General features: G+C 43.8%; 2 protein-coding genes across 2 annotated transcripts in view; both read left to right on the top strand.

Annotated features, from left to right (window-relative positions):
- Positions 1–4,557, top strand: part of LOC138631023 (long-chain-fatty-acid--CoA ligase 1-like) — a 10,557-nt gene extending 6,000 nt beyond the window's left edge. The window contains exons 11-20 of the mRNA XM_069715729.1: positions 23–157; positions 244–378; positions 949–1,044; positions 1,592–1,664; positions 1,800–1,888; positions 2,137–2,253; positions 2,379–2,522; positions 2,665–2,769; positions 3,362–3,433; positions 3,515–4,557. Of these exons, the coding sequence (XP_069571830.1) occupies positions 23–157; positions 244–378; positions 949–1,044; positions 1,592–1,664; positions 1,800–1,888; positions 2,137–2,253; positions 2,379–2,522; positions 2,665–2,769; positions 3,362–3,433; positions 3,515–3,655 (1,107 nt within the window). The 3' untranslated portion in view covers positions 3,656–4,557. The remainder of the gene's footprint in view (positions 1–22; positions 158–243; positions 379–948; positions 1,045–1,591; positions 1,665–1,799; positions 1,889–2,136; positions 2,254–2,378; positions 2,523–2,664; positions 2,770–3,361; positions 3,434–3,514) is intronic.
- Positions 4,558–5,043: 486 nt separating this feature from the next.
- On the top strand, positions 5,044–10,897 carry cenpu (centromere protein U). Its single transcript, XM_069715732.1, has 12 exons — positions 5,044–5,089; positions 5,589–5,677; positions 5,756–6,017; positions 6,263–6,323; positions 6,455–6,526; positions 6,608–6,698; positions 7,594–7,714; positions 7,833–7,911; positions 9,175–9,222; positions 9,577–9,638; positions 9,943–10,099; positions 10,246–10,897. Exons 2-12 carry the CDS (start codon positions 5,611–5,613, stop codon positions 10,369–10,371), a joined length of 1,146 nt encoding a protein of 381 aa, XP_069571833.1. The 5' UTR covers positions 5,044–5,089; positions 5,589–5,610; the 3' UTR covers positions 10,372–10,897.
- The last annotated feature ends 1,764 nt before the right edge of the window (positions 10,898–12,661 follow it).

The raw sequence follows: 12,661 nt of genomic DNA, 5'->3' as shown, positions 1-12,661 counted from the left end.
CCTGTGACACGCTGCCTGACAGGGAGTGATGCTGATGCACGGAAGCAGCATCGGCTTCTTCCAGGGAGACATCCGTCAGCTGTCGGACGACCTGAAAATGCTGAGGCCGACCGTGTTCCCCGTGGTGCCGCGGCTCCTCAACAGGATGTACGACACGGTCGGTGGTGATGCAGCAGAAATCCTGGATGGTGATGGTGATGGTGATGGTGATGGTGATGAAGAGCAGCCCGTGTGTCTCTGTAGATCTTCGGGCAGGCCAACACCTCCTTTAAGCGCTGGCTGCTGGGCTTCGCCTACAGGACGAAGAAGGCAGAGATGTTGAGAGGCATCGTGAGGAGAGACAGCATCTGGGATCGGCTCATCTTCAGGAAGGTCCAGGTACGCAAAACTGTCGCCGTGTCCGGGAAAAGTTATTTTTTTTAAACGTGTGATTTTTATCTGAAATAAAAGTTTAAATCCAGGAGAGTAAAACTGCTAAATAATTATCTTCAGAAAAGTTCTGGTTTTGTTGGAAGTTTCAGACTAAATTCTCATCAAATGATTGCTGTTATATATAAATGTATAAAATCCCTGTTCTGAAAAACCGACCGAGTAGAATATGGTATGAAATGACAGGATACGTCTTTTCAACGTGAACATTGATGACAGGCCGGCAGCTGGTCCAGGTCGATGTTTAAAATGATATGTTTTAAATGATCAAACTTGTGCACGCATCCTTGTTTTTGCTGCCCTCTAGTGGACGTGCACGTGTAGGAGCATGTTGAGTCTTAGAAGGCGCTGATTTAAGAGCACAGAGAAGAAATATATTTTTAACATCATCTTCCTCAGAAAGCTTTTTACACACAGTGTTTCAGAGGGACGAAGCCATAAAGATGTAAACGTTGGCTTTCTTGGGAGCTCGTTGATATTCAGTCTGCCGAGTGAATAATGATGTGCTGCCCCCTGCAGGCCAGCCTGGGAGGTCGCGTGCGTCTCATGCTAACAGGAGCTGCTCCCGTCTCTTCCACTGTTCTCAACTTCCTCAGAGCTGCCATGGGCTGTCAGGTACACACACACACACACACACACACACACACACACACACACACACACACACACACACACACACACACAGCATTATTATTTTTACTTTTAATATTTCTTTTCATTTATTTTATTTTCTATATTTCTTTTCTTCACATTTTTCATATCTTTCATCGTCCTTTTAGTTTTTTTTACGTACTTTTATTGCTCATACTTATTCTATCTCATGTTTTATCCTAACTTCTGTTTAACTTTGATCTTTTTCATAAATTTCATCATTTTTCTTATTTTTAGTTTCTAGTTTTAAATCTCACTCTTATTGTCATTTCAGCTTCTCATGTATCTTCTATATTTCTATTATCTGTATTGTTATTTCTAGTCTTGTTTTTAAATTGTTCTCGAATTGATTTTATTATTCTGGTCGACAACTGTCTGTCTCATTATTGACCTGTCAATCATCTGTGAAGCACTTTGAACTGCACCAAAATGGACGAAAAGTGCTCCATAAATAAAGAGTGATTGATAGATTGATTAATAATGATAATGATAATAGTTCTGTGTGTGTCAGTTCTATGAAGGCTACGGACAGACCGAGTGCACTGCTGGCTGCACCATGACCGTTCCTGGAGACTGGACTGCCGGTAATCAGTGACGGAGCTGCTTGTCGTTAACTCAGAGTTATTTTCTTTTTCTCTTTCTGACCCCGAACTTGTCGCCCTGGAGAAGTGATGAGTTAACTAATGACGTGTTAATAAGAAGTGATGTTGCATCACCAGGTCACGTTGGAGTTCCTCTTCCCTGCAACTCCATTAAACTGGTGGACGTGCCGGAGATGAACTACCGGGCTGCAGACGGAGAGGGGGAGGTGAACACAGAGAACAGCTGTCATCACATGGACAGCACGAATGCAGGCCTCTCAAATCTGTGTGTGTGTGTGTGTGTGTGTGTGTGTGTGTGTGTGTGTGTGTGTGTGTGTGTGTGTGTGTGTGTGTGTGTGTGTGTGTGTGTGTGTGTGTGTGTGTGTGTGTGTGTGTGTGTGTGTGTGTGTGTGTGTGTGTGTGTGTGTGTGTGTGTGTGTGTGTGTGTGTGTGTGTGTGTGTGTGTGTGTCACAGGTGTGTGTGAAGGGTGCTAACGTGTTCCTGGGTTATCTGGGAGACCCAGAGAAGACAGCAGAGACCATCGATGCGGACGGATGGCTTCACACCGGCGACATCGGGAAGTGGCTGCCGGTGAGTTCACGCAGCTTCACTTCATCATCAAACTCACACGTTTATTAAATCTGAAGTCTTATTATCTATAAGTCTGTTATCAAACGTGAAGTGAGGTTCATAAAAGTCCGTATGCATGTTGACAGAACGGCACGCTGAAGATCGTGGACAGGAAGAAGCACATCTTTAAGCTGTCTCAGGGCGAGTACATCGCTCCGGAGAAGATCGAGAACGTGTACACGAGGAGCGACGCGGTGGTTCAGGTGTTCGTGCACGGAGACAGTCTGCAGGTCCGTGGATCATTTCACCGCTGACCAGACACCATAAATCTATTCCTACTTCTGATTTCTTCGGGGAAGTGTTTTATGGAACGAGGCTGTTGCTATGCTTTGTTCTACATCCATGTAACCCGCGTGTGATGTTTGTCTCCAGGCGTTTCTGGTCGCCGTGGTGGTTCCTGACCCTGACTTCCTGTCTGGCTGGACGCAGAGGACGCTGAGTCTGCAGGGCAGCTACCAGCAACTGTGTGGCAGAGCGGTAATTTCAGAATATACTAAACATGAACTTCCACGACCTCTGACCTTTCTGTAAACGTCAGCAAACAACGTCACGACTCGTGAACTCGTCGCTTCTAGAAAATGTAGAGTTGTGATGTGGTGAAAACCACAAGAGGACGCCGTTCATACGGACTCTTCTACATATTTATAATCACTCACTAACTAATAATCTAGCAGCACAGGACAGTGGCAATACAAACATTTCATTAACTAAAGCGACTGGAAGAAGAAAACAAAAGACCTGTTCAAGAACCACTTTGTCTTGTATGAAGGAAACTATTCAGTCAGTCAATTGATGCCTTTATTTGTTATTACATGGCAGTACAATGAAATCCAGTGCTTCCCACACGGTGGAATTTACTATATAATAATACTTATAAAAGAAAGAAGACGACACACATTCAGATCTTTGTAAAAACTATTGTGTGCATACAAATTCATTATTGTTGCATTTATCTACACGTTCGCAGAAAAGTTCAGTTCTCTGATTGATGTGCTGCCTGACTTTGACTCTCAAACACATCTGGATGAAGTTTACGTGATGATGTCTTTATTAATGTTCCTCTATGTAGGAAGTGAAGGCAGCCATCTTGGAGGACCTGCTGCGGCTGGGAAAGGCAGGAGGCCTGAAGTCCTTCGAGCAGGTACGACACTCACTCGCCGTTCAGCCGGGATGCGAAATCTCTTTTCCTTTCTGCAGAGTTCACAGTGTCGGTGTCCCTCAGGTGAAGGCCATCTACATCCACACCAAGCTGTTCTCCATCGAGAACGGCCTGCTCACTCCGACGATGAAGGCCAAGAGGAACGAGATACGTCAGTACTTCAAGACCCAGATAGACGAGCTCTACGCCGGCATCGACATGTAGGAGAGGAGAAGGAACGTGATAACGAGAACAAATAAAAGACCAACGAGAAAAATAAAGAGAAAAGGAAACAGCAGAGGAGACTGTAGAATAAAACCTGTTTCATCCTCAGGGAGAGGAAGCGATGCATCTTTTTATTCAGAGCTTCCAGAACAAAACAAAGTCTTAATGGATCTGTGGCACAAAATAAAAAGTAGGTTTGAAGTTTAAAAAAAATAAATAATGTGTCCATAGATGAGATAGTTTTATATTGTGCTGTTGATTCTAATCAGCTCCTTTGTGGGCATTATAAAGGGAAGTAGTTCTCTGTAGCATCGCAGGGCTCGAAGGACAACCACACACACCTTCTAGCTTTCAGGATAAGAAGGGACGACAGGGAGCACGGAGGCCGGTGGACGTTGGCCTGCGTTGGGATCAGGAGCCGCACCGAGTTACTGAGTACCGCTGCAACACAAGCACAACTTCAACATTTCACTGGCTTTGAGATTTGTTTTTGTCCAATGTCATGATTTTTTTGTCTTTTTTTGTTAACGCTAAAATTCCTCAGTTGGTTAAAGGAGAGTTTCTGTTGGGTCCTTCATCCTTTTTATGAATAAGCTTAGTTTCAGTTGGGGCCTTTCAGGAAAATCCAAACAATGCTCAGGTACTGAAGAACATTTAGGGCATAGCGAAGCTCTGCTAATGTCAGAATTTATTTATATTGGTAACATGAAGGGAAATTAGTTTTATTAAATTATTGTATTTTTGTGTTAAAAAAAAATTCATTTTAAAATAATAGTAGTGTTCACAGCATGAATTAAACCCTCTTGAATGTTTATGGTTTTATTTAAATGGAAGTCTTTTTGATTGTGGTTCCAGCTATACTTGTTTCAATGCCATTTTATACTGTTTTGTAAAAATTCTAATTAAAGACTATCAAAAGAAGTATGTAATGTCCCGTCTGTCTTTACAAAAAAATACATGTAGTTCAGTTTTAGTGGGTCCTATAATAATTACTCTGTGTGGATTTTATATTTTGATTAAACTAAGACAAACTCATATCGTGCACTAAACATATACTGTACGTTGAAATACAAACTTCAAACCTTTTTGCAACGCTTTCGCGGAACCTTTTCGCTTTCCGTAGCACCGAAATTTAAACTAATCCGCTCAAGGTAGACCATTTTATAGATTGTTCATTGCAAATGTGTATTTTCAGTAAACTGTCCATGCTATATCCTCGTGAAATCAAGAGTCGTGTTTTAATATATATTAACTCTCTCTCTGAGCTGTAACGTTATTATTATCATTTTATTTGTGTTCATCGCAGCCCTGTCACCCCTGTGTATACGGAATGGTACAGTCCGGAACTTGACCTGTTTTGCGGGAAGCTGTTTGGAGTCGAGCGCCGGACAGTGTTTACCAAACACACCCGACCAAACACGTGTTCCTAATACGGTGAGGATGTGAATTATGACTGATAAACTTGCCACCAGTGGAATTTATATCTATAAATACGAGCCTTTTTTTCGTCTGCTGGTATATTTAAACACATTTCGGACGGTGTAGCTTTGCTTTTAAAAGCTCTTTGTCTGTGTTGCGTGTTGTTTCATGGAAATATATTCTCACCGAAGGGTAGACAAGTGAGGACGTATTTAATAAAAGTAGTCTGTGATATCTGTAAAGTTTCCAGTTTCCTTGTGAGAATGGACACGTGAATGGAGTTTGGTTGTAAACAACCAGGACGATGTGAAGGAGACTCTGGAGACACGAGGTGGACTCGATGTCCAGCTGTGACTTCAGCATCCAGAGGTGTTGTCAGTGACCTGATGTTCCTCTGGCCGCTGCAGGTGTTTCTCCTCAATGAGAACATGAACACCTCGTTTTAAAGCAGCATCGACTGACTGTACATTCATAGAGTCTCATTTTTGTTCTTCTGTGCTCCGTTGACTTCCAGGAAACGTCATCTTTTTATAACTATGGATTCTCCCGACCTGTCTGCCATCGACAAAACCAGCTTCCTGGAGGGACTGCAGCTGAACCATGGTGAGTCTTGTTTTAGTTGTTTTGCTCATGATGCCAGGCTAACTGGATTGACTTTTGCTGACCTCTTGTGTTGCCTAGGTAACCCTCTGCACAGCACCGCCATGGAGGAAGATTTAAATGTCTTAGAGGAGGGACAGACGGACAAAAGAACAGCAGGAAGGAAGGACGTTCCCAAAGCACCGAGGGCCGCCGGCCAGCGGGGTGGAGCTGCCGGGAGGAGGAAGGGGACGGAGGAGGGTGCGATGAAGAGGAGGAGCAGGAGAAACTCCAGCCGACCGGCCCCGACAGCCACCGACCGTTCGTCAGGGAGGAGCCCTGATGATCAGGCGTCCGAGGCGAGGTGAGGTCCTGAAAAGACGTCATTCACAGAGTCAACGCCGACATCTGGACTCAAGTCTCACTGAGATACACTTTAAAACCGACTTGCACTCAAATTATAAAAAATAAGTACATCTCCAATCATTTGTGGAGATTTCGACACATACCAGCATGTAGAGAAAGATTTATAAATACATTCATCACTCACATCCAAAGCAAGCAATGACCGGACTTCACTTAATCGGTTTATTTGTCCGTCTCAACAAGGCCTGTGAAAAGTCAGCAGGTGAAGGGCGTGAAGAGGAGGTCCGGTGGCAGTCAGAGCCCGGTGAGGATGTGAATGATGGTAAAACACAGCTGAGGTCATCATTAAAGCAGCACCGGGATGAAACTGGCACCTTTTTGTGGGACAAGTTCAATTGAGACTTAAAAAATGCTGAGTAATGTTTTTCCTTCCAGGAGGACTCAGCCCGGCAGGGACGGAGGACAGTCTTGTCCTCAGATGAAGAGGTGGATGAAGACACCTGCTGGGTGAGGATGAGCTGTCAGCCACCAGAACCAACATCTGGACTTTTAATTCCTTTTTGTTTACGTATTCTTCTTTTTTTTTAGAAACCAAGTCCAAAAAAGGCCACGACGAAGAGTTCGACCAGAACCAGAAAGTCTTCCTCTGACAGGTCCAAATCTAGAAGGTCTTCATCAGGTAGGAGAAAAGCTCTGCCACGTTACACATCCCTGAATCCTACGAAATAAAAGTCAGAAGACAACACGGGTACAACTCTCACGTCAGTGTGGACCTGGAACCTGTTAGCTGAGCTTGGTTTAGCTTAGCACAGCATAAAGGCTTGAACAGGGTGATCCTATATGAAGGCATTTCTGTGTCTTTATTGTGCAATTAAAAAATATATAGGTAGGTAGGTAGGTATATACTTTATTAATCCCCGAGGGGAAATTTGAACTGAGAATGAAATTATTTGTGTTGCAAAACAAATTTTCTTTTTACACTTTTGTTAGTTTTGGTCACAGACTTAATAATTTTGCTGATGAAACTCGACTTTTTGGCTGCAAATTGAAAACCTTTGGTCTCAAGTCAAAAACCTACAGGTTGAGTTGGATGCAGTGGGCGGGGCTTACGCTGGAGACCGAGCTTCCGTCCGGGTTTTATTTGATAGCAAAGGTTTCCAATTTGCAGCCAAAAAGTAAAGTTTCATCAGCAAAATTCTTCATTCTGTGACCAAAACTAACAAAACTGTAACGAGCAAATTTGTTTTTGTAACGCAAATCATTTTATTCTCAGTTTATATATAACAAACTTCATTTTTGATTGCAGTGCAAGAAATTTGCTTTTAAAAGTTTTTTTTTGCTTGCATAATGAAGACAGAAATACGTTCACAATCCTGTTTTCTTTATAATCCACTGAGTAAAAACGAGTTGCTGTATTTTTCTTCTGTTCCAGTTTTTACGTCCAGCTAACTGTTAGCGTTGACATTGAGCGTCTCAAAGCTGAAGCCTTTGAAGGGTGTTTGTGGTGCTTTAACAGTCGTTCCTTCATTCTTCATGAAACTTGGACATCGTGAATCTAATAATTGGACCTGAAGCGGGCGCACATGGAGAACCAGAAGAGGCCGACACAGAAAAACGGAGGAGACGTGGTCGTCGGGGGGGAACAGAGTGGGAGGTGGTGCTGGAGGACTTCCTCCGTTTCCGTGACGACTACAGGTAAAAACTTCATCTGAACCAGCACAGTTCATTTATGATTTTAGTTTTACCACCTAATGATCACTTTGATTTTCAGATTCAGTCACTGCAGATGAGCTGTTTCATTGTGTGTTTTCAGGGAGTCTGTTGAGTCCAAAGCAGCCAAACGGTCCATCCAGTGTTTCTCCGACAACGTCAGAGAAACACTTCTGGAAAAGGTCAGACGCTCGGATTCAGAGGTCGTCGGGGAAAATACGTTTTCAAGAACTCAAGAAGTTTCACACTGACATCGACAGGTTTATACTTTGTAGTAGTGAACCGGTAGTGATACGGTAGTGATACGGTGGTGAACCGGTAGTGATACGGTAGTGAACCGGTAGTGATACGGTGGTGAACCGGTAGTGATACGGTAGTGATACGGTAGTGAACCGGTAGTGAAACGGTGGTGATACGGTGGTGAACCGGTAGTGATACGGTGGTGACACGGTGGTGAACCGGTAGTGATACGGTAGTGAACCGGTAGTGAACCGGTAGTGATACGGTGGTGACCCGGTAGTGATACGGTGGTGAACCGGTAGTGATACGGTGGTGACACGGTGGTGAACCGGTAGTGATACGGTGGTGACCCGGTAGTGATACGGTGGTGAACCGGTAGTGATACGGTAGTGATACGGTAGTGAACCGGTAGTGAAACGGTGGTGATACGGTGGTGAACCGGTAGTGATACGGTGGTGAACCGGTAGTGATACGGTGGTGACACGGTGGTGAACCGGTAGTGATACGGTAGTGAACCGGTAGTGATACGGTGGTGACCCGGTAGTGATACGGTGGTGAACCGGTAGTGATACGGTGGTGACACGGTGGTGAACCGGTAGTGATACGGTGGTGACCCGGTAGTGATACGGTGGTGAACCGGTAGTGATACGGTGGTGACACGGTGGTGAACCGGTAGTGAACCGGTAGTGATACGGTAGTGATACGGTGGTGAACCGGTAGTGAACCAGTAGTGATACGGTGGTGAACCGGTAGTGAACCGGTAGTGATACGGTGGTGAACCGGTAGTGAACCGGTAGTTATACGGTAGTGAACCGGTAGTTAACCGGTAGTGAACCAGTAGTGATACGGTAGTGAACCAGTAGTGATACGGTAGTGAACCGGTAGTGATACGGTAGTGAACCGGTAGTGAACCGGACAGGACAGAATTACAACCAACTAAATGCTCTTATAGTTGGTAACTAGGAAAACAGCGCTTTGGTTTCGGACATTTGGGGGAAAAATGCACCGAAGTGATTTTGTCTGAAATAATTAGTATTGAACCATAGTAGATTTTAAAACTACAGAATTGCTAATAAACAGATAATTTATAACCTGTTTATTATTGTAGTTTAGTATTTTTCCCCAGTGGGGAGTTGATGACATCAGCAGTGAATAATATTTATTAACACGCATTTATACTTTCTGGTCTTTTTTTCTTCTTTCAGATCTCTTCTTGTCAGAAGCTCAAGGTCCTCAAAAGGGAAAATGCCAAGGTAACTATGGCAACCAGTGATTAGCCATGCTAGCCGTCCGTCACTATGGTACAGACTGAAATATCTCACCGGCTCCACCGTGAACTGCCCCGACCTTTGACCTTGTACAACCGTGAGGCGGATGGTTGTGGTTTTAAATTTAACTGACATTTAATGATTACATTTATTATTAATATTATTATTGTTATTGTTACTAATGTGCGCTCATATTAAACCAGAGCCTTCAGTCTGATTGCAGGTTTTGTTGATGACTCTGTGTGTGTGTGTGTGTGTGTGTGTGTGTGTGTGTGTGTGTGTGTGTGTGTGTGTGTGTGTGTGTGTGTGTGTGTGTGTGTGTGTGTGTGTGTGTGTCAGGTGAGTTCTTCGATCCGTTCAAAGACTCAGAGACTGTTGGATGCCAAACTGGAACTGATGAGGTGAGAAGCAGCTCAGACACATAAACGTTTCTCTTTAAAATATGAATCTATTTAAAGTCATAATAATAATAATAATAATCAAATTAACACACAAACAGTGTCTTTTAATTGATTTCAGCATTCATTTTTTTTAACCTACGTTCCCTCACAAAGTAAAAGTGGCTGTAAAGGCTGTTCGTGTGTGTGTGTGTGTGTGTGTGTGTGCGTGTGTGTTGTGTTGTGTTGTGTTGTGTTGTGTGTGTGTGTGTGTGTGTGTGTGTGTGTGTGTGTGTGTGTGTGTGTGTGTGTGTTTTGGGTCCAACAGAGCCGAGAGGCAGGTCCGCTCACTGCAGAAGGAGGAAGAGGAACTAAAAGTCCGATCAGCTGATCTGAGACAAGCTCACGCGTTCCTCCGTGACGTCAGAGCGCTGAGCGCCGGATACCGGGAGCACCGACACCTCCACCCCGGAGAGACGGAGACGGTACGGACGCACAACACCTCAGATGTTCACCTCAGAAGTCATAGAAATAAAGACCTGAGTACTGAGTTGTGTGTGTTCTGTTTCTTTCTGATGTTTTAATGAAAATTTTATTATTTTTGTGATTTTAATTTCTCTCCTTCTTCCAGTTTGGAGCCTCCAGCTTAGCGGCGCTGCTGTTGGAGGCGAAGTACATTCAGGCAGCAGAGTGTCAGCCGACCGGGACCAACAACCGGCAGGGACGAAGACAGAAGACAGATAGAGCTGGGAAATAATGCATTATACCACACACACACACACACACGCACACACACACACACACACACACACACACACACACACACACACACACACACACACGCACACACACACACACACAACACACACACACAAACACACAAACAGCACACACACAAACAACACACACACACAAACAACACACACAATCACACACACACACACACACACACACACACACACACACACACACACACACACACACACACACACACACACACATTTAAGGCTGCAGGAGAGTTGACAGTCTGGATTGTTCTGTATGTGTTGGGGTTGGAGGTTGGATTTTTGTTGTTGTTTATGTCTGCTCAGATCATAAATGTAAAATGTGGACGAATAGAGAATATAATGTACAGTTAATATAAATAACAGGAGCATGTGTGCTGTGTTTTCTGAGCTGAGCTGAGAGGATGATGTCAGTATTTTTCTTTTTCAATAAAACAACAAAGACGGATTTAATTGTTTGGTCTTCCTGTTTACCTGTCAATAAACCTTCAGTCTGTACTGGTTCGTCTGTACTTCTTTTCTATATTTTTAAATGTTCCTTTATATGTGAAACACCATGTAATTCTCTTGCTGTTGTGTGATTCTGTGCTAGGTTATGTTTACAACAATACAACATGTGTATTCCATGTTATATTTCTTATATGCAATCTCATATTAATCAACTATCAATCCTCAGGCTATGCAACAGGCTGTTTCTGCTGAGGTCAGCGATCCTGTTGGGGTCAACATGGGGTCAGCATGCTGACGCGCATAATAACAAGGCCACAGGCCGTTACCGGGTGATAACGGTTGATGGCATGACCACTAGTTTGATCTTTTGTCTTTCTTATCTCTTCCAAGTCATAAAACAGGAATAAGTTACTGACCTGAACAACACGTCCCCACAAGGCAACACCCCCACCTCGACCAATCAACAAAGGACACATCAACACACATGACTTTTTGGTGTCTGGACTATAAGAAGACGGTCAGGGAGAGTCAGGAGGTCAGACTTCATGAACTGACACATACTCTGTTGTGGTCAGGGAAACATAGTCTGGACCCAGAGCTCTGTAAACTGGTGGTTCTGCTGCTGTTAAATAAATATCTTGGAGCCTGACATCTTCTCCTGTTGCCTCATTAAAGAACATGCAGGACTGGAGGCTGACACATGTTGGCTTTGTACTAGCAGGAGCCCAAGTCCAACAATTTGGTGACCCCGACGTGATGAGGACGGAGAAGTGAAGGCAGAGACGGAAAATAGGATCACAGCGGACATCTGGTCTACAATGCCAACAGCGGGCACCAACTGAAAAAGGTAAGCAGACACCTGTTATAACAAAGTTCTGCAATTGGACATTATCAAATTGTGTTGTTGTCAAAGTATAAACCAAGTGTCCTAGAATAAACAACAGAATAAGCAGTAAAAAAAGAAGACAGGGAAAAGTCCCCGTGTCTGCGCTTGGATGAGGTATCTGGCGGGTTAATTGGAAACTAAGGGAGAGTAAAATCTCCAACAAAAATTGGGTGTACGAACCTGACTCTGTGTGGTACGGAGCAAAAGAACGTTATATAGGCGTAAACTTAAACAGGCCCGGCGATATAATGTGTGTGAGGTCATTAAGTTTTCTTATGAAGAACTGACCACTGCAGTCTGATGTTGAAGTGAAATTAAAGACTGTTGAAAGCATTTAAATACGGGGAATGTGGGTGGCTTCCAAGAACTAAGCAAGTTTTATAGAGACATCCAGTCTCTGCAAGTTCTTGTTCTGTGGGGACAAAGGGTGGTGTTGGTGGAGAAGTGAGCTTGAATTAAAAGATTTGTGGTATCTGGGGCGACCCCTAGAGTGAGACCGGACTGAAGTTATTCAGCCTAGAAGCTTGTCTCACTAGATCCACAAATTGACCTGAAGGAGTCATTCACACTCAATCTCCATGTGTGTGTTGAATTATCACTGTGTGGTAGTATTGAATAAACAGGGGAAAAAAAAAAAAAAAAAGGAGATGGAAGGTGGATTTGATCAAGAGTGTGTGGAGTATGGGGGCTGTGGTCCAGAAGTGAATATAGGAGAACAGTGAGGTCTCATTAGGATACAGTTGAGTAGTGGATGTGACAAGGGAGTCAGAAAGAGAGAGATGAGAGAATATGATAAGTTATGGGACGAACTGAAGGAAACAGAAGGATTCCCCGCGGACCAGGACATGATGGTGGTGTGGCCATGGCTGAGTAGAGCAGAAAATAAGACCAGACAAGACATAAAGAAATGTGAAGAAGGTGGTCTT

This window comes from Brachyistius frenatus, unplaced genomic scaffold (assembly GCF_029030835.1).
Source record: "Brachyistius frenatus isolate BFR_SWC_R1_liver_20210118 unplaced genomic scaffold, ASM2903083v1 Contig_147, whole genome shotgun sequence".
NCBI classification, from domain to species: Eukaryota; Metazoa; Chordata; class Actinopteri; family Embiotocidae; genus Brachyistius; species Brachyistius frenatus.
This window is presented reverse-complemented; position numbering and strand designations above follow the sequence as displayed.